Raw genomic sequence first — 20,861 nt, forward strand, 5'->3', positions numbered from 1 at the left:
CAGAAAAAAGGTTTTCAAGGTGTGACAGGAGGAAGACTTCACAGTTGCATTATGAAACAAATGTTAGGAGAGGGTGGAAAGTAAGATGGAAGACAGAGAATATGAATGGTACAGTAAAAGGAATGAAAGGGTTGCAGATAGGAGCCGAAAAGACACTGCAAAGAAGCTCAAGTAAAGCCTGTAATACACTGCATGAGGTGCACTGATGGCACTACCTTCCTACTGGGTAAAGAGACCGTAGAGCAGGAGTTGCAGGAGCATCAGGAACACCCAAGAGTGCAGTGCACCCAGTCTCAGAAGGCAGCACCAAAGCAAGCAATGGGGTCTACCAAATAAAGTACAAGCCAGGAAATTTTGGTCTAAGCCTATGTTTCAAGAGGGCATAAAAGGAAGACTCCCTGGAATGCCAAAATAATTCAGTAGCTCCTGCTCCCGGGGATGCACAGGGTCAATACAACAAAAGGAGGAGAAGCAGGGACTTAAGCAGGCATAATAAGGGTAGCAGGAACTGACACTGTACCAGCAAAAGCCCTGCCCAAGAAGAGCATCATCTGATAGACAACTGATCCATGCATACCCATCACCACTGTGTATCCTCACTGACGAGCAGTAGAAGCAGCAGGTGTCAAAGCAGGCACAGACTGGGGAAGAGGAAGCGAGAACATCTTGATGGGACTTTGACTTCTTCCCTCCCTACCCTTACTTCTCAACTGCACAAGCAACCAAGAAATATTTGATGTACTTCAAAGATGGCATATACTCCTAACATTCAAAGTAATACAAAACAAGTAAAAAATATGCCGAAGTTTCTTTGGCACAATTGAGTTTTCTGTACAGCATATGATGCTGTATGAAACTCTCAGCCGCGGCCCATGAAACTCAGCCACGGCCTGGTGGTGGCCTGTGTTGTTGGCTACAGGTGCCAGATGCACAACCATGGCTAACTTTAACCTTAAATAAAATAAAAACTACTGATGGTGGACACACAGACAAATAGTCATCTCGATAGCTTTTCTTTTACAGAAAACTAAAAGACTGAAGACCAATATTTACAGGAGACATAAATCTAGCACACTTGACTGCGTCCAGGACATCTATACTAATCACTCTTCCTAGAAAAATTATTATGCACCATCATTTTACTACTGCCCAAACTATAACAAAAAAACAAGTCTCAAAAATTCACACTAAAAACGCACTTAAGCAAAAAGCTTCAACAACAGCCATGATGTGCTCTTCCAGAGCATCTGCCCAGCAAGGTAGCCAGAGGAAAAGTGACTGTTTACTGAGTGAGGGGGTTGTCTTCGCCACACCTTCACTCACCTGCTCCTAGTTGACTACTATGTTATCCAGCTTCAACATCCAGACACCTTTCACTGAAGGCATATGCCTGTAAAAGACTCAGGTTTGTATTCTTGTATGAGAAAATCTCAAAGAATGGATGAGATCAGGGAACCTGTGAGGGTGTCAGACTAGATAGACAGGCAACTGAGATAGGAGTTTTGAAAATAATATACAGGTTGACCACCACTAATCCGGCACAAATTAATCCGGCACAGAGTAATTTCTAATGTTTCCGCACTAATATTCACATTTCCCGGGTCGCTTCGCTAACTCGCTCGCTGGCTGCTTCGATTTGGTGGCGCAGTGTGCTGCATCAACAAACTGGTAGCCTAGCCTTCATTATACTGAACTCCATTCACATATTAACAGTATTATACAATCATCAACATAACTAATGTGCATCTTTTTCATGGATATTCTCATATTGCTTTTGTATTATAAATTGCAATGTTTTGTTCTGGGAATCGATATCGCCGCATTTAACCAAGTTCAAACCGCTTTTCTTGCTTCTAGTTAGCGTAAATGAATATGGATAGTTTATTTATTTGGGACAAGGATATTTTTCGTTATACAAAGTGTTTTTAAGTTGAAATATAACTTAAATAGGTCTCGTTGTGAAATTAATTTAGCTATTTTTTTTGTTAATATATGACGTTTGCGGGAATCGCGGCTGGCCGTTTTGGGGGCATGTTTTTTTTTTTTTTATAAAAAAATCAAGATTCCGTTCGCTATTTTCTCTTGATTTCATCATAATACGAGCTTTACGTATTTATCTTTTATCGGCGTGAAAACAGTAGTAATTTGTAACATAACTACAGTAATTGTGTATTACTGTACGATGGTTGAAATACAAGCACAACAGTTGTTATCCAATATGATTAGCGAAACAACAGTTTCCCGTTCGGTTGTTTATGGCTGTACACATTTACGCAAGAGTATAACGTTACTAACAATAATTTTATCATTCTCTTTTACTTTTTTAACTAGCAGATGGAATAAAGAGATGGAGGAAAAGAAGTTGTTCTATTGTAAGTTGGTCTCTCTCGCTGCCTGCGCCTGTGCAAAATCTACAAATATTTCCTAAATATTTTCGTATTGGTATTAATTGCTAACTCCATTGTAAACTCGAAATATCGTAAGTCGCATTATCGTAACTCGAGCACTACCTGTATTAGATAATTGTCTTTTCTTTATTAACCAACTCGTACTGATTTATGGGATATTTTAATTCTAGGATGAGGTGCTTAGCTACTGTGTTTCGTGTATTCTAGCCTAATAAATGGCTAATCCGGCACCCTCCAGGTCCCAATGATGCCGGAGTAGTGATGGTCAACCTGTACAAGCGGAGGTAAAAAAAACATGAATAAAAAGAGGGACAAATCATGTGAAAGGAAAACACGAGATGGAACAATGCATGAGTGCTTACCACAACATATTATCTAACATTATCTAACATCATAAAAGCAGAGGAAAATAACATACAGCTGTACTATATAATCCTTTACTACACATAATACTGCACTGCCATAAAGCAATGTATATTTGATACTGAGTCTAAATGCAATAAAGTATAGAGATATGATAAGACTGGCTGGAGGATCTTCAAAAATAAAGAATACATGCTATTCAAAACCACATAAAAAACTTGTACTGATTCTCAAGCCCTATTCAAGTGTATAAAATTAAATGGTATATTTCCTCCTTAAGTTACTGAATTTAATACTACTGGCACTGCTACTTGAGATATGTTTCCTTATATTCTCTTACTCCCTTCCTTAAGTCAACTGAAACAACTTAAATGATAATATATATTTTCCTAAAGCTAACAGCAAGATTTCAGTGGGGAAGGTAAAAAATGGAAAGCTATCAAGACAACTGAGATTAAGAAAAAATTACATAACCAGTCTTTTTAAAGAATTTATATTATCTAAACTGAATTTGGTTTACTGCATTTTCTTATTTCACAAGGGGTAAAATAAAAAGGAGACATGACATAACAAAACCTTATTTTTGCCTCCTCAAAAGGAACTCCTCAGTCTTGAATACAGTTACTTACCTGTATGTCAAGCCAAGTATAAAATTTAAACTCTGCTGTTGGGATTTTTGTTCTAGTGGAATATTAATCTTGGCTGATTACTACTCTATCATCTATGTACTGCAAATACAGTGTACATTATTGGTTTGATCAACATAAAGTGATGCTTCTTTCAAAAATTAAAATTTTTTAATGTACCCATATTCTTCTGTTTGGTTTCGAGTTTCTATACTAAATGCATGAAACCTAAATCCTATACAAAATTACTGGGATTTAACAATACAAGGCTCTAGCTAATTTTAATTTTAAACTTGGGAATATTTTCATGTCTGCCTCAAACAAATGCCTACAGGCATTTTACAGCTGAACCAGATATGCTGTCCTTCATAATACGATTGTTTTCAGATGATGGAATGAAACCAATTCCGAACCAGAGAACTACAGAAAACAGCACAGCTGATTATCAAGTGAACATGGTTATGTACTGCCTAATATTCTTGAAGCTTTCAAAGAATTTTACCACAAAATATTTCAATAAAATATAGTATCCTCATAACCAACATCTAAAACATAGTATCCTCATAACCAACATCTAATTTTCAAAACCAATGATAAATCATCAATTTCCTTATTATATTAGAATAAATCATCATTTTCCTTATTATATTAGAAGAGTCTGAAATTTGCTCCTGAGACAGAATCCTCACTGTTATCTGCAGAGTCTGAACCAAAGAGTGAGAAGACTCCCCTTGAGGTGCTGCTTCTATCTTCAGTATGTGTGGAGCTTCCACCAAAGTCAAATGAGAAGAAATTGCTACTCTCTTCTTGCTGGGATATGGAATCACCAAACAATGAGAAACCAATGCCAGATGTTCCTTTATCTGATTCGCTTTCCTCTGCAAATTGTTAAAGAATTACAAATAATAAAGATATGAAACATTACAAATTTCATCATCCTCATAAACATCTTTAGGTCAGCTATTTTCTTTATGAAGTTAACACATGAAATGAGTTCTTTTCAACTACCCCCTTCTCTAGGAGTTTCTGTGCACTGCTACAGGTCTTGGTACAGCAGGAAGCATTTGAATATTTCACCTATGACATTTGAAAGAACCTAAGTTAAAACTGTTTACTCAACATTCAACTCATGAACTTTTGTAATAATTTCTACCTACATTTTCTCTTGAAGCATACTGGAATATCATCTGGTCATTCAACACATGTAACAATTTCCCATCTTATTTATAATGAGCAAAATACAGAATGATGATTGTTATATGGGCATTTCCCAACTAAGCATGAAAATAAGCTAATAAGAAACTTCTACAAATCAAAAACTTTACATTTCATGAATTAAGGGTCATATCCTAAAGTCTGCAAGGATTACCTACCTAATATGTGCTTCTGTTCCTTTACTGGCTCATTGAATTACTGTACATATCTTAATTAAAAGCAATCAAAACTAATCACCAAAATGCTTTACAGAAGAAAAATTCACAAAAACTTACGAGACTGCCCAGGCATGTCCAGGGGTCCAAGACTCTTGCTTCCAAAGATATTGTCTGGTTCACTACTAAATAAAGGAGAAAAAGCATTATCTATTGTACTATATCCTGAATAAACTGTGCTCGGCATATTCAGAGCCAAAGAATCACCAGATGGCAAAGACTTATTTTCCATCTGTTTAGTACTTGAATTATCTAGCTTGGGAGTGCTGCATAAGTCTGGACCTTTAAAAGCCAATTGTTGAGAAATCTGAGATTGACTGATAGGTGCTGGAACAACTGAGCTTCCACTTGTAGATGAAGTTGATGTCAATGGGCCAGCCAATGATGGACTTTCAGAATACTTTAGGAAATCTGTTAGTTTATCCACCTGGATTGGAGCATTCACGTTACACTGCACTTCCCTAGCCTTAGAGGGAGTAACTGAAGTAGTCTGAGCAGGACTTATCTGAAAATAACAAAAAAAAAACAAAAAAAAAACAAAAGACAGATGTATCCCTACATGACATATCCATTTCCACCAAAATACAGTTTTCAAATTAAAACTTGATCATAAAAAGGTATTCGTGCTTTGGACAAACCACTGTCTTACTTAGCTTCCATGACTTGGTTTGAGGATAATTGGATTCTCTGGACTTACTGCAAGTACAGTATACTTGACTTATCGTATGTTACAGGTATCTAAGCACTGACTGTCATGAACTTGCTTGCCGTTACTCGAGAAAGTAAAAACCATAGAAATCTTACTGATCTTGATCAATATTTTCTTTATTTTAGCCTTTTTTATGGTCATCTTTGTATGATCTGAATTTTTGTCACTTTTCTATATTTTCTGGATATTTGCATCTTTTAATACATATGATGTCTTCATGCTTCCTCATAGCCATACTCTTTCTATTATTATTGTTAAAATAGTTTAATCAGACCACTGAGCTTATTAACAGCTCTCATAGGGCTGGCTCAAAGGGTTAAAATGAAATGGAGTACCTGGTCTAAGCCATAGTCAAGCACTGGGACTAAATGATGAATGAATACTGAAGTTTTAAAAATATACGAAAAGGCAAAAGCTTCCACACATATACTAAAGTTTCCATCTCCACAATAAAAAAAATAAATAAATAAAGCTGAGTGTAACAATAAAAATCAGAATTTAATATTTTTAAAGTTCAGACTTTTTGATTGATTGATCATTAGTTGCCCCGTGGGCTTTTGTATTTTCATAAACAACTTTTTATACTTTATCAATTAATTTACATTTCCTCATGATTATTAAAATTGGGGTAATTGAAAACTTTGCAGACTGATGAAATTTTGCAAATCAATCCATTTCCAAAATGGATAATTAAAATGATTATTAAAATTGGGGTAATTGAAAACTTTGCAGACTCGATAAAATTTTGCAAATCAATCCATTTCCAAAAATTAATAACTGATGATGGTTATATTTTGGACATTATCATCACTTTGAATTCTTAGCATTCAGGAACTGGTTTATATAGGCTGCTCACCAAGTGTCCGTGTGTAAGATGAATACTGTATTGCCTATTCAGAGACATGTTGGAATTACTTGCGTCTCTCTCTTTGGTATGATGAACTCCATTTTTTACTCCAGGTTTTATTTGCTCCAACTTATTATTTACAGGTTCTTCATTCCATTTAATTTGCCATTTGTCTATAATAACACCTAATTTTATATTATATAATCATTTAGAGGGGTACTTACATTTGATCTCGTCATATGGGTTGCTTCTTTAGCTGCTTTGTCAGCCTGTTCATTTCCCTTAATTCCTATATGGGCAGGGATCCAATATATTTCTATATTTTTCCCATTATTATAAAATGTATGGAGTAATAACTTTGTTTGTTGTACGATATTATTTTTGGTTTATAATTCTGAATGCCTTCTATGGTGCTTCCAGACTTGCTAAAAATCATGAAATTAATATATGACCTTTAATTGACTGACAGATTGATTATGAAATTTAGGTCTTGAAGACCCAGCGCCGGAACCCATCAGGATTATTCAGCGCCATAATGAAGGTGAAATGTGGAGTTTTCATAATAAAACTAATACTGTAATACTTACCTGAACACCTGAATTCGCCCTTAACCCCACTAGCCTGAACAACTTTCAATTACCAATCCCACAATTGTAAATTTTAACAGCCAGCGTTACCAACGCTGCAGGTAAAATCTTTGTCACTTGAGCTACCATAACATACGGTTGGCAACGCTGACACAGGTGTGCGCCGACACTCCCACTTTTGCCAATTGCTTTATTCAAGGTCAATTGATGTGGGAAAGGAGGGTGGGAATCATTCAGGTGTTCAGGTAAGTATTACAATATCAGTTTTATTATGAAAATTTTCATATTGCAATACATTCCCTATCACCTGAATTTGCCCAATTAACAACATTTAGAGGAGGAGGGATCAATTCTATTGCGTGCCTTTTGACAACCGCAGAGATGGTAGCTGACCAATCTGCTCTGCATAAAATAGCTGTTTAGTCATACACTCACCATATCAATCAATACTTTCAGTGAAGAGACATGTTGGAGAGTACTTTGATCAACAGTCAGATCAGTACTCTTGGTCCGTCAACCTCCCATGTGGCTCTTCAGAACCTCTCATGTATGGAGGAGAATGAGGCAGAGTGCAGAGCCGCTGTCCCTCTGGGAGAACCATCTAAGTTTGTGGCACGCCTCTTTTACAACCGCAGAGATGGCAGCTAACTGATCTGCTCTGCATAGTACAGTATATCTATTTAGTTATACACTCACCTTATCAATCGATGCTTTTGGTGATGAGACATGCTTGAGAGTACTTTGATCGCCCGTCAGGTCCGTAATGTCTCAGTCCATTGACCTTCCATGTGGTTCTTCAGAACCTCTCAAGCATGGAGGAGTACGACGAACCTCCCATGTGGCTATTCAGAGCCTCTCATGTGTGGAGGGCAATGTAGCATTGTGCCGAGACGCTGATCCTCCGGATAAGGCCCGACGATCGAAGAAGTATCTCAGCGCCGATGAAATAGCCTAGCCTACTAGAGAACCCCCTTGGACTCTCGTAGGGAAACTATCAAAGACTAAGATACTTAAAATGTACTAAACCTAAATTCATGTGATTATACTATCACTGTTGCCTAAGAATTCTAGAGACTAAAAGGAATTCCTCAATCTGATTAACCTAAGAATCTCCTCACTAAGTGAATACCACCTCAGCTAAATGAACGCACCCTAGATAATAGACTTCGCCGCTACACGTGGACTAAGAGAATAACCCTCCGAACCTCCACACTAAGCGAATACCACCTCGCTAAATGAACGCACCCTAGATAATAGACTTCGCCACTATACGTGGACTAAGAGAATAACCCTCCGAACCTCCACACTAAGCGAATACCACCTCGGCTAAATGAACGCACCCTCGATAGTAGTAGACTTTGCCGCTACACACTATGAGGCGAATCGAACTTCTACCAAGTAAAGGAAGTAAACATTGAGACGGACTTCCAAGTACCGGCCTCCAGAATAGAAGGCACTGAATAATTCCTGGGAAAGGAAGATGAAGTGGACATACTCTGAATACGTGCAGTCGGGGAAATACAGAGCTGAAGACAACGAAGAACAACCCTGAGCAGCCTGGAAAATCACCTCCCTCTGAAAGTAGCTAATCACATTCTTTGACAGCGGATGGGAAGGATTCCGTGGAGAGACAAGACGTATATGCGGAAGCGGACGGAGTTTTCCAGCCTTTGATAAATAAGACTTTAATGCTCGCACCGGACATAAAGATATCTGTTGGATCGCTGGTAATGAACACTTGCAGATAAAGAACTTTAAACGAACGAGGCAGAATTTTAACCTCCAACTCTGTCTTCGCCGCAAATTCCGGAAGACAGACAAATATGTATCATTTCTCGCATAGGAACCCAACCTAGAAACTGCCTAAAGCTCGCTCAACCCTTTAGCTGAAGCTCAAGCCGTAAGAAAAAGCAACTTCTTAGTCAGTGTCTTAACGTTATAGCTTCAATGGGTTCAAAGGCAGGGGAAAGCACGAAAAATATTGAAGTACTCAACAAGTCCCACGGAGGGGCCTGAGTCGGCAAGACAGGGTGTTCAATGTTCAATCTTAAAAGAACGTAATAAATCATCGATTATCTTACTACTAGAGATTTCAGGAAGGTAGAAACTAATTGTACTACTAATCGTTGAGCGGTAGTTAGCAATAGCTGAATACGAAAGACCCTTGACTTTCCGAAGGAATAAAAGAAAATCAGCTATTTTAGCTATGGAAGGTCTAGAGATGGAATGACCTTCCTTACGACACTAACTTCTATACCTTGTCCAGCTGAACCTGGTAAGACTTACGGGTTGACTTTCTCAAGCTAAAAGAAAGCTGTCTAGACACAGCTTTAGGAAGTCTGGACTGTCTAGCGGCTCTCTCTACAGTCGCCCTGCAACTAGGTACAGCACGCGAAGGTTTGGACAATAATAGTGAGAATGCGGTTGTCTGAGAAGAGGTTTCGCATGGGTAGGGACAACAGAACTTCCATAGGGAGCTCTAGGAGTTCTGGACACCAAGCGTGTTATGGCGAGCAGGGAGCTATCAGTCACAGACGTCTTGACACTCTCCCACAATTTCCTTATTACCTGATGAATGAGACCGGATGGAGGAAAGGCATACACCTGCATGTGATTCCAATTTGTAACATCACATCGGTGCCTACTGACATGGGAACCACCATTGGTGAGAAATAAACCGGAAGACGATGGTTTAATCACGTCGCGAATAAGTCCACAGTTGCTGCCCACTTCCAGAGAACCTGACATATTACTTCCAGAGCCAAAGTCCACTCTCTCCCTCAATACCTAATGGGAGCGACTTAGCGAATCGGCCAGTACGTTGAGACTCCCTGATATAAACTGCGGAAGAAGAGGCACTTTTTGTTCTTTGCACCCTCTCAGGACTCTCTGTGCTATAGTATTGAGTTCCATTGAGCCTGTTTCCCCCCCCCACAAGTTCTCAGATACGACACGGCAATTCCGCTGTCACTAAACATAGCCACTACTCTGTTGCGCACTAGGACTGAAAACAACTGAGGGCTTCCTTTACAGCCTTGATTTTCTTGAAGATTTATTGACTCCTCTTGTTCCTGAACCCCCCTGAAGGCCCGAGGCCTGGGTTTCCTCCAAGGTTGTTCCCCAACCTTGATCTGAGGCATCTGTGTACAGATGGACATCGGGAAGAGGGGAGTCAATAGACCTTCCCGGTGTCAGATGTACTTCTGACCACAACAGACGATCCAACAGGCAAGAATCACTTCCAACTATAGCTGTGTTCTTGTTGCGGAAGTCCTATCGATTCCTGAGACATACCTGAAGAGAGCGCATTCAGAGTCGAGACCCTGGAATTAAAAGAGAGAGGGAGACATTCTCTCTAAAAGGCTTCTCCAAACTGGTACCAGCCATTCCCTGCTGGACAGGAACCCTTCTACCTCCTGAAGGACCAACTGGATCCTCTCCAGGGTTGTGAAAACCCTCAAAGGAAGAGAGAGAATCCTCCTACCTGAATAGGTTAAAAATTCCATAAGAATTCCCTTGCTCTTACTAGCTCCTCTAGAGAGGAGGCAAGGCCCAACCAATTGTCTAGATACCTCAACATTCTGTACCCTCGACGATGCACAATTGCCGATACTGGAGACATGAGTTAGAAGCAATCATGTTCGTCATACTGGCTATGTCATCATCCTTGAACAAGAATTAGCTAAGGCTAATGGTGTTCTAAGCAATCCCTCTTATGAACGTCCGGATACTGAGGGGGAAGATGACCAAGATAGAAATTTTGACTTTCCTGCTCCAAACGTTGTAGACGAAGCCAAAGCATTTGCCTGGTGAGCCAGACCCCTCAAGATAAATTTATTAGGCTGCAAACAGCCACAGATCCGAATGGGACATAGCCGTCACTCTTTTAGAACCCCCATTACAGTAAACCTGACAGCATCCAGAGAGAGTGCATAAGAGCCTCAGTCTGATTGCGCAACACATCCTCCAAGCACCTGCTTCCCTAAGAGAAGTCCCTACGAGCCGAGACGACGCCGGAGACTTAGACAGGGAACCTGCCTGATACTGAAGACTAGCAGGCCTGTACATATTGCAATTCTTCTTGGTATCACTAATCAAGTTACACTTGATCAATGCTATTAGTGAAGAAGGGCTGGCCTGGATGCCTCTCCCAAGATCACTGAGGCCTTAAAGAAAATCAGTCATCCCCCAAGAAGTGCCTTTCCAACTCAGTCTGCTGAGGTTACAAAAGCACAGACTCATTAGGCCATAATGGTTTTCCAGCACACCGAAAAGTAACAGCGCCCCCCGCCCCAAGAATAGAAAAGGCACACCAACCTGACACAATGATTTCTTCAGACTGGTATCTAACACTTGAAACACATACATGGAACTACTATTACGTCTAGGAGAGCAGCAACTGCACCAATGGGCTCATGCAGATTGGTAACCAACATGGAAGGACTGGGGTTAACCCTGTACCATGGGGAGTGATCACAGTCATGGCAAACACCCCAGTACCATGCACAACTGTCACAAGTGAGCCTCTGGGCATCACAGATTCCGTAGAACTAGGATGATTGGGAATAATGAGAGGTACAAATTCTCCCTACCATACTTACACAGAGATATGCAAAGCAAAGGATAAGAACAAGCAGATGTCCTTTCTCAAGACATCTGGCCAGGTACCAGACCTAGCAAGCTTTTGCACTGGAGACCAGTCATGAGCAAGTCCATGGACTAGGTTACCTGTCCCTCTAGCTAAGAATGTCTGTCACCCTCTTCTAAAAACATTAGCATCTATGAGACCCTATGGGACATCTCCTGAGGTCCAGAGAATGAGAAGACGAGGAGGAAAGAGGCAGAAGGGGGCAAGCTCCAAGTTGAGGAAGGAGATATTGAGAAAGAATACCTGCACTTCCATGTCCTCCTCCTCAATACCTCTCACCTAGCTCTTCTACTACTCCCAGAGGATACTGTCAAGGAAAGACTCCAAACAGGATCAGAAGTAATAGTAGCAGGAGCAGGTCTATTGCCCTAATGGGGGGCCCAGCAGTAACAGACCAAGAACAGCAACAGAGGAGTACCCTGCCCAAGTAGAGATTGGTAAGAGGAGAGTGGGTGCTAGTCGCAGCAAAATGCTCCAAGAAAGCACTAACGGTTAGGTTCCTGAACAAACCAAAGGGCAGTCATAACTATTAGTAACTCCCACAAGTTTGTCAAACACCACGGAGAGACTGTTGGTGACAAGTCACAGTTCTCTTCAATTTCGCCAAAAACAGGGCAGCCTGGGAAAAATGACAATACATTTAATCAGCAGAGAAGGCACAGTTCAGGGGACAAAGTAGTCCAAGAGAGATGACAAAGCAACAAGTAGTGTGTTACTCATTCACAATACTGGCAGTCTTCTTGAACACTTCTACCTCTTACTGTATCTTTGCCACTATGAAGGAAACAAAGCAGCAACCTCCTTGGAAGAAAGACTGATAAACACGAACCTGACCACTGTACAATGAATGAAAAGTACATGGATCAACTGTCAAAGCCAACATTAAGCAGCTACACACATGCTCTGTCTAAGGACTTCTACACTGTTCAAGCACATGCTTATCTTTTCTAGAACCGTTGTCCATCACACCTAAAACCACAACCCAAACCAATCCAAAAAAACAATCCTAAGGTAAAATCCAAAGTTTTCAAAACAAAAGTCATGTTCCACCACAGAAATAGTAGAGATGTCTTGAAGAACTAGAAAACAGCCAAAGATCTGCCACTCACTTCCTTGTTAACAGTTTCAGTGACTGATCAATCTGTTGCTGAATATAAAACAGTATAAAAGATGGAGGTGTGTATTCTTGTTAAGCAAATTACATTTCCAGTCATGTACAAAGTTTTGCAACACACATTTTGTAATCTATTTTTCATTGTGTTTTTTTGGGGAATTACTATTCTTTTTCCATTAATCAAAGATAACATAAATAAGAGGTGCTTGTATCACACAATCATCTGGCTGAGAGAGACTTATTAAATGTGGTAATAGTCATAGTATGAAATGCTGACAACAACAAACTAGCCTGTCAAACCTGGTGCTCCTATTTTGCTTCATGACAACCATCATTGTTGACAGACTGATTTTAAAACCAGAAAAATGTGTAATTCCATAAAATCCGAATAATCACTATTGAATCAACAAGCAATACTGTATTTCCTTAGTGAATTTCGGGGGGGGGGTGTACAGGCATCATATGAAGTCATAATTCTTTTCTTCACAAGTATTCACAAACTTCTTTTGTTTGGAGTGATCGTGATTCGAGAATAGGAAGTAAATATGATCCTCCTAGAAATACTTGGTATTCATTTTTTTTTAATATACAATTAGAGTGAACTGTGTTAAAAAGCAATAAGGGACAAGGATCCTTGATGACTGTGCAATAAGGGTTGTCAGTCTATCAATTGCTGCATTAATTTCAAAATAATATAAATAATCTTGCCTCATGATCTCATTGTCTAAAACAAACTGTAGTCAATTATATATTTTTCTATTACTATATCATAATAGTGTTAATGGGTATCAACATTGATGGGTACTCTTCAGTTCATGTGATTTAGCAAAAAAAAAAAAAAAAAAAAACTGGAAAAGACTCCAGAGAGCCTCAGAGAGAGAGAGAGAGAGAGAGAGAGAGAGAGAGAGAGAGAGAGAGAGAGAAGAGAAATTAACATGAATGCTTACAGAACTGCAATTTACATGTAATCAACAAATAACTGAACTTTTACAAAGTAATTTTAACTGCACAGTGCAGTACAGTACATACAACACAAGCAAAACACTAGGTATTACATTTAGTTCTTGTTCAATTTTCATTTAGTTGAACTGTTAAATTAAACTGAGTTTGGGGGCAATAGGTATTCCATGTCCATACAAGTCCAAGACACAATAAAATGGTTAAGCAACATTTATATCTTGTTTGCTGTTCATACAACTGTAACCTTGAAAACTGTAATATCTGTATGTCTCTTCCTTTCTCTCTCTGCTGGTATCAAAGCTCTTGTAATCAATGGAGTCAAATGTGAAATGTAACTTTTCTAGGATAATGACAATTGCAATTTAGTATCTCTCTCTCTCTCTCTAAATCTTATGGGTACTCATAGGTTGATTTTAGTACCTTAGAATTGAATTGAGCATCAAGTTTACGCCAAAGGCCAAGCACTGGGACCTATGAGGTCATTCAGCGCTGACACGGAGACTGACAGTAAAAGGTTTGAAAGCTGTAACAGGAGGAAAACCTTGCAGTTGCACTATGAATCAACTGTTAGGAAAGGGTGGAAAGTAAAATGGAAGAAACCAGAATAAAAGGAGGTACAGCAAAGGAATGAAGGTCTTGCAGCCAGGGCTCAAAAATACAAAGCACCCTTAGTAATGCCTACAGTGCACCGCATGAGGTGCACTAACGGCACTAACCTCCTCTACCAGGTTTAGGTGCACTGACGGTATTAACCATCCCCCCGCTCCCCCTACAGGGTTTAGTACCTTAAAGAACTCGGCACATGTCACTTTGTTTCTATAATTTGCTCATATTCAAAGTATGAACTTGATATACAATACATCATAAAAGTTAATACCCCTTAATGAAATGTAAATATAATTGTGTTAATCAGTAAATACAGTGCATTACATATCTACCAAGGTTTCAAACAATGATTTACGATGTCTTAAGCTCTACAAGCTTATGACATATTTTGGATGATGTAAAGAATTCATAAGTTTTGTATGCCATACACAATTAAAAACAACATTGGTGTATTACATATTTAAAATGCCCTGCACACACACACACACACACCTCTGAATAAAGTGTTTTTACAATTTTTAATGTAGAGGTACTAAAATGAAGCACAAAATGGTAGCTACTTGTAAGTGTGCATTGCTGTTCATTCCCTTGCGTTTCTCTTTATCTCTTTGGGCTTTTCTTTATGGAAAAAGATTTCCAAGTCTGGATAAAATAATTTCAGCACTGCTGAGAGAGAATTAGAGAGAGAGAGAGAGAAAGAGAGAGAGAAGGCAATGTTAATTTTTTCATCATTTTACATTCAGTTATATACTGCACAGCTTGGTTTTTGTTTTGTGTACAGTAGTATAAAGTGTATTTTGTGTCATTTTTAAGCATACCTGTATACAGTACATACACAAAATAGGGGAAAAAGTTTATGAAACTGCCATTTTACATTTGTTGAGTGTTTTTCTCATGATATCTGGAAATTTAAAAATCAGGCAGGGACTTGCATGCACTAATCCAGATAAACAAGATATTTATACAAATCTGTTACCTAATGGATTACATACGTTAATCACCTGTCCATTAAGTTGAGGTACTACTAACTATTCTTAATGTAAAATTCAATGAGTAATATCTAAAATTCAGCTGTTTATTATAAGTTATTCTCCCTTATCATAAGTAATTCTCCCTTTTTTTTGTAGATAAGTTGGCTGGAAATAACTGCAATCCAATGGAAAGGTTTTGTTCAAAAGTTGTTTACACATTCCACTGGGCTGATGAAGGCCGTTCTACCAAGAAATAAAACCTGCTGAGCAATTTTGTAAAACCAAGAATATAAAAACTAACTCAAAATATGAAAAACTCACTATACTAACTGTACTATCATTAGCTATACTTTCTACTTGACAATTGCAGTTTACAATGAATCCCTGGGAAGATGCAAGTGAAGTCATTGGCTGTAAAGAAATTGTCAATGTCATAAAGTACTGTATAAAAAGACATAAATACACATTCAGTTACACACTGAATAAAACTACTCCATTAATATTATATATATAAAAGAATTACTTTCACAGCTTATTTACAGGCCTTAATGAGCATACAGTATAGTGAACTAAAGTTAAAAATATATATTTTATGAATTACTACTAGTGTTTCTTCAAATGCCAAACATTTTGATCATAATTACAATCAAATCAATTATCAAAATCCAAAAACAGGGCAACAACAACTGATGCTAGTGGTTCTCCCACTAAGACTCACTGTGGTATAGAGAATTAACTGACTACTTATTTTTTTTTTTTCATCCACCCAGGATGGCAATTAAACACGGAAGAGTGCTGAAGATTGTAATGTGGATTCATCTGCACAATAATTTGGTATCATTTTATTTTAAACCATTACTCAAGGTTTGAAGTTTTATGTTGTGATCTCAAGTTTCTTAACATGCTTAGTACATGTTATGATCATCTCTTTCCACAAATTTGGTATATCGGAAAATTTTTCTGACAAATGTTGTTACCAAATTCACAAAAGACCAAATAGGTGTTGTTACCTAACACTGTCAACAACCCCTAAAAGAATTAAAAGTGTACTATCATGGATTATGTACCACTTTTTTCACCCGGAACTGTGGGTACGTGGGAAAATCCTGAAATGTGATTGGTTGTTCTGTTGCATGTTTCACAAATTATGAACTTCAAATCAAAATTACTTGAAAAAGCTGGCTCTGACTACAGATGGTGCCTTTGGGTTGTGCTTCCTGTGGATATTTTGGCTGCATCTCTAAATTCCAAGTTGAATTTCATCCTCCTCACACAGAAACTTGTTTACCTTCGGGAGCATGTTTTATTTAAATCTACAGTGTCTCATGTGCAACTCTTCCTTAAATTATAGGGACAAATGGCACTTATGGTAGTGTAGTGTTAAGGTGAAATTTATAAAGACAAAAAAAGACGGCCATGTGATTCCTCACTTATTTCAAAGGTACCTTCTTGGAGGGTTCTCACCTTCCACACAGAGAGTTCATTTTGTGAACCTCTGGTTACCCCTCCACTGCCTGACACCAAGTGGGCTTCAACAAACAGGGAAGATCCTGACTAGTCTCAAGACATCAATTTTACTGATGGTTCTGAGTCAGATTAAGGTATGTGTATGGAATGTTTTCAAACTAACATCATGCACTGGAGCAAGGTCAGGTTAGGTTAGTGTGGTTGGTTAGATAGTAGCCTTATTAACAATCATTTGTCCTGCCCAGGTTAGATTAATTCTAGGTCTAGGGAGCTCCCAGCATCCTGGCAGAAGCTTTCCTCAGCTTCTGTAAGGACACCCACTAGGTTAGGTTAAGTAGGGGGTCCATAAGAGGCTGAATTCCATTAACAAGAAAACACTATTGATTAGTAGATCTCGTACTAAAAAAAAAAAGTATACCTGATTTTCCACCCTATCCTCTCCTTCAAGTGGATAGGAACCCACTGAATGAGTTGGAAGCTTCAACTATACTTGGTGTAACTTTCGACTTACATCTTACTTTTGAGAAACATCTAATGAAAGTGTCAGCAAATGCTGCATGGATATTTGGTACTGTGCATAAGGCCTTACATATCTATAACAGTGATAAAATCAAAGCAACCTTTTAATTCATTTGTCCTTCATTTACTAGACTACATGTACTGTTTTCCAGGGTGGAAGTTTGCTTCTGCCAGTGATTTACCTCTTTTAGATGGAGTGGTTAGTAGTAGTAAGTTTCTGTTTCATAACATTAGCAGTTATGACTTGGACTGTCAATGGATGGTCTCTTGTTTGTCAGTTTTTCCTAAGTTATATTTTAGCAGATCTTTCAAATTCACAACTGATCCTTGATCCTCTTTTCCTGCTGAGAGCAACCAGATTTGATGAACGGCAGCACCAACATGCAGTAAATGTGGCATGCTGTTGAATTTCTCAATTCCAAATGTCCTTTATTTCTCACACTGTTAGACTATGAAACAGTCTCCCTGAAGATGTTGTGCAATTGGAAACTCAAGGGTTCAAGGAAAGGTGCAATGCATTACAACCCTAATTCAATTCTTATATTCTAATAATTTGCTCATTTTTTTTTTTTAATTAATTTCTTAATTTATTTTTTGCTTTAATAGCTGATCTCTTCTTTCTAAATTTCCTATTACCATCTGTTACTTCTTTCAAACGAACACCACATTCTTTGGAAGCTTGAATTTCAAGTTAATGGCCTCTATGAGCATGTTCAATATGAATAAGGTTCATTCTCTGAATGATGATAACAGTAATTCCCCCCACAAAATCCCTGCTTTCCCACTGTTATCCTCTGAATTGTAGGACATAAGAGTGGGGTCCATTACCTCTATAACTACTTGTCTGCTAATAAAACGAAATTCAGAAACAATTAAAGCTCATTAAAACATATGAAATTATATTTTCAAGTCCAAAATGCAATAATGGTTTAAAGTAAAATTTACCATAATTTCCTACATTCAAACTCACATTTACTGTATATAAATGTGTATGAGAAGTAAAGATGTATTGCTTCATATGTGGGACACATGCTGGTCAGCATGATGTGATTGATATGCATGGTAAGAAAATATCTTATTATAGTATTATACAGAAGAATCCTGTTATGATATATTGTACCTGCTTATGATTTGCACTAAATAGACAAAATGCTGTACCTTCTTTTACCCTATAGTAGAGTACTGACATATGCAGCTTAGTGTTGCTTTCTTACAATTTGGACTCGAGCCACCAGGTTCTTTACAAACTTAATTAATAAAATAATTCCGCACCAAAAATAGGAAACAGGCTAAAGGAATAAGAAAAGAAAACACCCAAAATTACAGTATTATTTAAAATATACTGATAATGAAAAAGGACTCTTGCATACGCTCACCTTGATGTACACTGTAGTACTAAGAAAAATAAAAATAAAGTAAGTAAAGGTAGGGGGAATGGTGTGCAAGACAAGACAAAAAATATACCTATACATAACTTATGAATTATCCTTCCATGTTGGTCCACAGAAGAGACAGGCAGTTTCATTCAGGGTGGCAGAGCAATTCCCTGTCATCCTCTCTGTGTCTTTTGCTCTGTCCTTACTGGAACTTATATAGCACTAAATGGGCAGAGCTAATAATGTCACATTCAATGATTGTTGTTCCTTGTACGGAGATTCTTACAATTTCTACTTTCTGATTGGCTCAATGAAAACTGTTCATCAGATCACACCAGACTGGAGACTTCTACTAGTTCTGTGATGATACCAAAAAATCTGGCATTGCATTTTTATATTGTTAAAATGAAAGCCAGCTTTAATATTAGGGGAAAGACTGACCCAGGGCAACACTGTACTGGATGCCCACAAGACATGCTTACTAGCCAAAACAGTCACTACCCATGACATGCTTATACTGATGAAACCTTTGTTAACATTGTGAATCACTGTTCTGCATTCTTAAAAGGAACTAGTAATCCCTCAATTATCCAGATCACCATTATCCAGAACCCGACATTATTCAACACACCTGGACCAGGGACCAAGGCCCCTAACGTATAGATATAAATAAATTTCAGAAAACTTGAAAACCACTTCATTTGGTACCTACATTTTAATCAGCAAAAATGTTGGTTTACTGCTTACACACATGAAGAGACTAAGAAAAGGGTTTAGGGGTGTAAAAGTCCTGGAGAAATTTTTCATTGGGGGAGGGGGTTCAGATGGCTGGGTCCCATGGGGAGGAAGGGCAGTTCATTTCTTTGTAAGGAACCTTGCCCAGAAGGGTTTGTTCTGGAAGGTGGGTGGAGCTGGTGACCAGTTTCACTGGCTGGGACAGGGTGGGGATGCAGTGTTGGATGGGTGACGAGGGTTAGGTAGACATCTTGACTTGCTAGAACTTGTTTTGCTTTGCACTTTTATCCTTATGGTTTGCTATATTTTATTATATGTACACAGTACTGTAACAAGGCAAGAAAAAAAAAAAGAAAGAAAGAGATACAGTACAGAGAGGGAGAGAGTCCATTTTTATTTATAGTTTAGGAGAGCCCATTTATATTTTTACTGTGGTCTGAAATTGTGGCAGCTTGACTTATGGCATTTTTATGTGTGGAATGTGGACATATTCATAAAACAATGGTTCTGAAACGAAGAGATCTTTGTGAGCCATAAGAGACGGAAGAGAGAAAGAGAGAGAGTCAATCAGCCGTGTATTTGGAGAGCGAGAAAATGACGCTCCGCTGTTAAAGAGGAAAAAGGGCTGAAAATTTCCAGTCCTCTCAAAGCTGAGAATGAACATCTCTGCTCGTAATACTTGTACCTGAGAATATTCTTATCTGTTTTTCCAACCTCAGTTGTACTCAAAGAATTAGTGTTTCCCAATTTCATCACTAACATGTCAAGCCAATGGTTGAAGGATTATAATGATATATGAATTATTTACTTCAATAAACTTAATAAGATATTTGGTAGTGAAATAAACAAGAAATTTTTAAAGATGAAATGTATTCTTTCATTCCTTACATGACATCGCAGTGCACTCATCATTCATCATCTTGTGTCTCACAAAATTACTTAGCCTAAATGTCATGGATGGCAATGATACCTAAAAAGTATAGGTAGGGCTATCAATCAATATGAAAATAACAAGCAAGCGATTAAGAATATTTAAATGTGCGGGGATGCACGCAGACTATAGCCTATCCCAGGCAACCAGCCAGTTCCTTACACATTCCTTACTTCTAGAAAAATCTCTTGCTTTTAAACTTGTTATTTGGGGCCATACTTGAAAGACGCTTGTATGTCAGGGTCTTGCATTCTAGTTCAATAAACGAGCCTAGGGATTATGTAATGACTCGTCTATGGTCTGTCTGCAATCAGCCACACTACTAAAATTGTGAGCCCCCTGATCGTTTATAAAAAAACCTTACATACACATACCATACTTTTCTACTGTATGTTGAAAGAGCAGTCTATAACTACCTATTTTCAATTGTTTTCTGTGAGGAAACGGGTCCCTGATAGGGAGCTACCTGTAGGCCTACTGTCAGATGCAGCTGGTCGCACCCATGTAGAGAAGTTACCTCTTTATTCGATGGCCATAGACGAGTCACTACATAATCCTAGGCTC

General features: G+C 38.4%; 1 protein-coding gene across 2 annotated transcripts in view; it reads right to left on the reverse strand.

Moving 5' to 3' along the window:
• Positions 1-2,831: 2,831 nt before the first annotated feature.
• LOC136826056 (mucin-21-like) overlaps positions 2,832-20,861 on the reverse strand; it is a 39,086-nt gene continuing 21,056 nt past the window's right edge. The window contains exons 3-5 of one of the 2 annotated variants that reach the window (XM_067082954.1): positions 15,591-15,680; positions 4,888-5,332; positions 2,832-4,275 (exon numbers count right to left, since the gene is read on the reverse strand). In XM_067082954.1, the coding sequence (XP_066939055.1) occupies positions 4,046-4,275; positions 4,888-5,332; positions 15,591-15,680 (765 nt within the window). In that variant the 3' untranslated portion in view covers positions 2,832-4,045. The remainder of the gene's footprint in view (positions 4,276-4,887; positions 5,333-15,590; positions 15,681-20,861) is intronic. The other variant, XM_067082963.1, reaches the window with a different exon arrangement.

Source organism: Macrobrachium rosenbergii, chromosome 3 (genome assembly GCF_040412425.1).
Source record: "Macrobrachium rosenbergii isolate ZJJX-2024 chromosome 3, ASM4041242v1, whole genome shotgun sequence".
Taxonomy (NCBI): domain Eukaryota; kingdom Metazoa; phylum Arthropoda; class Malacostraca; order Decapoda; family Palaemonidae; genus Macrobrachium; species Macrobrachium rosenbergii.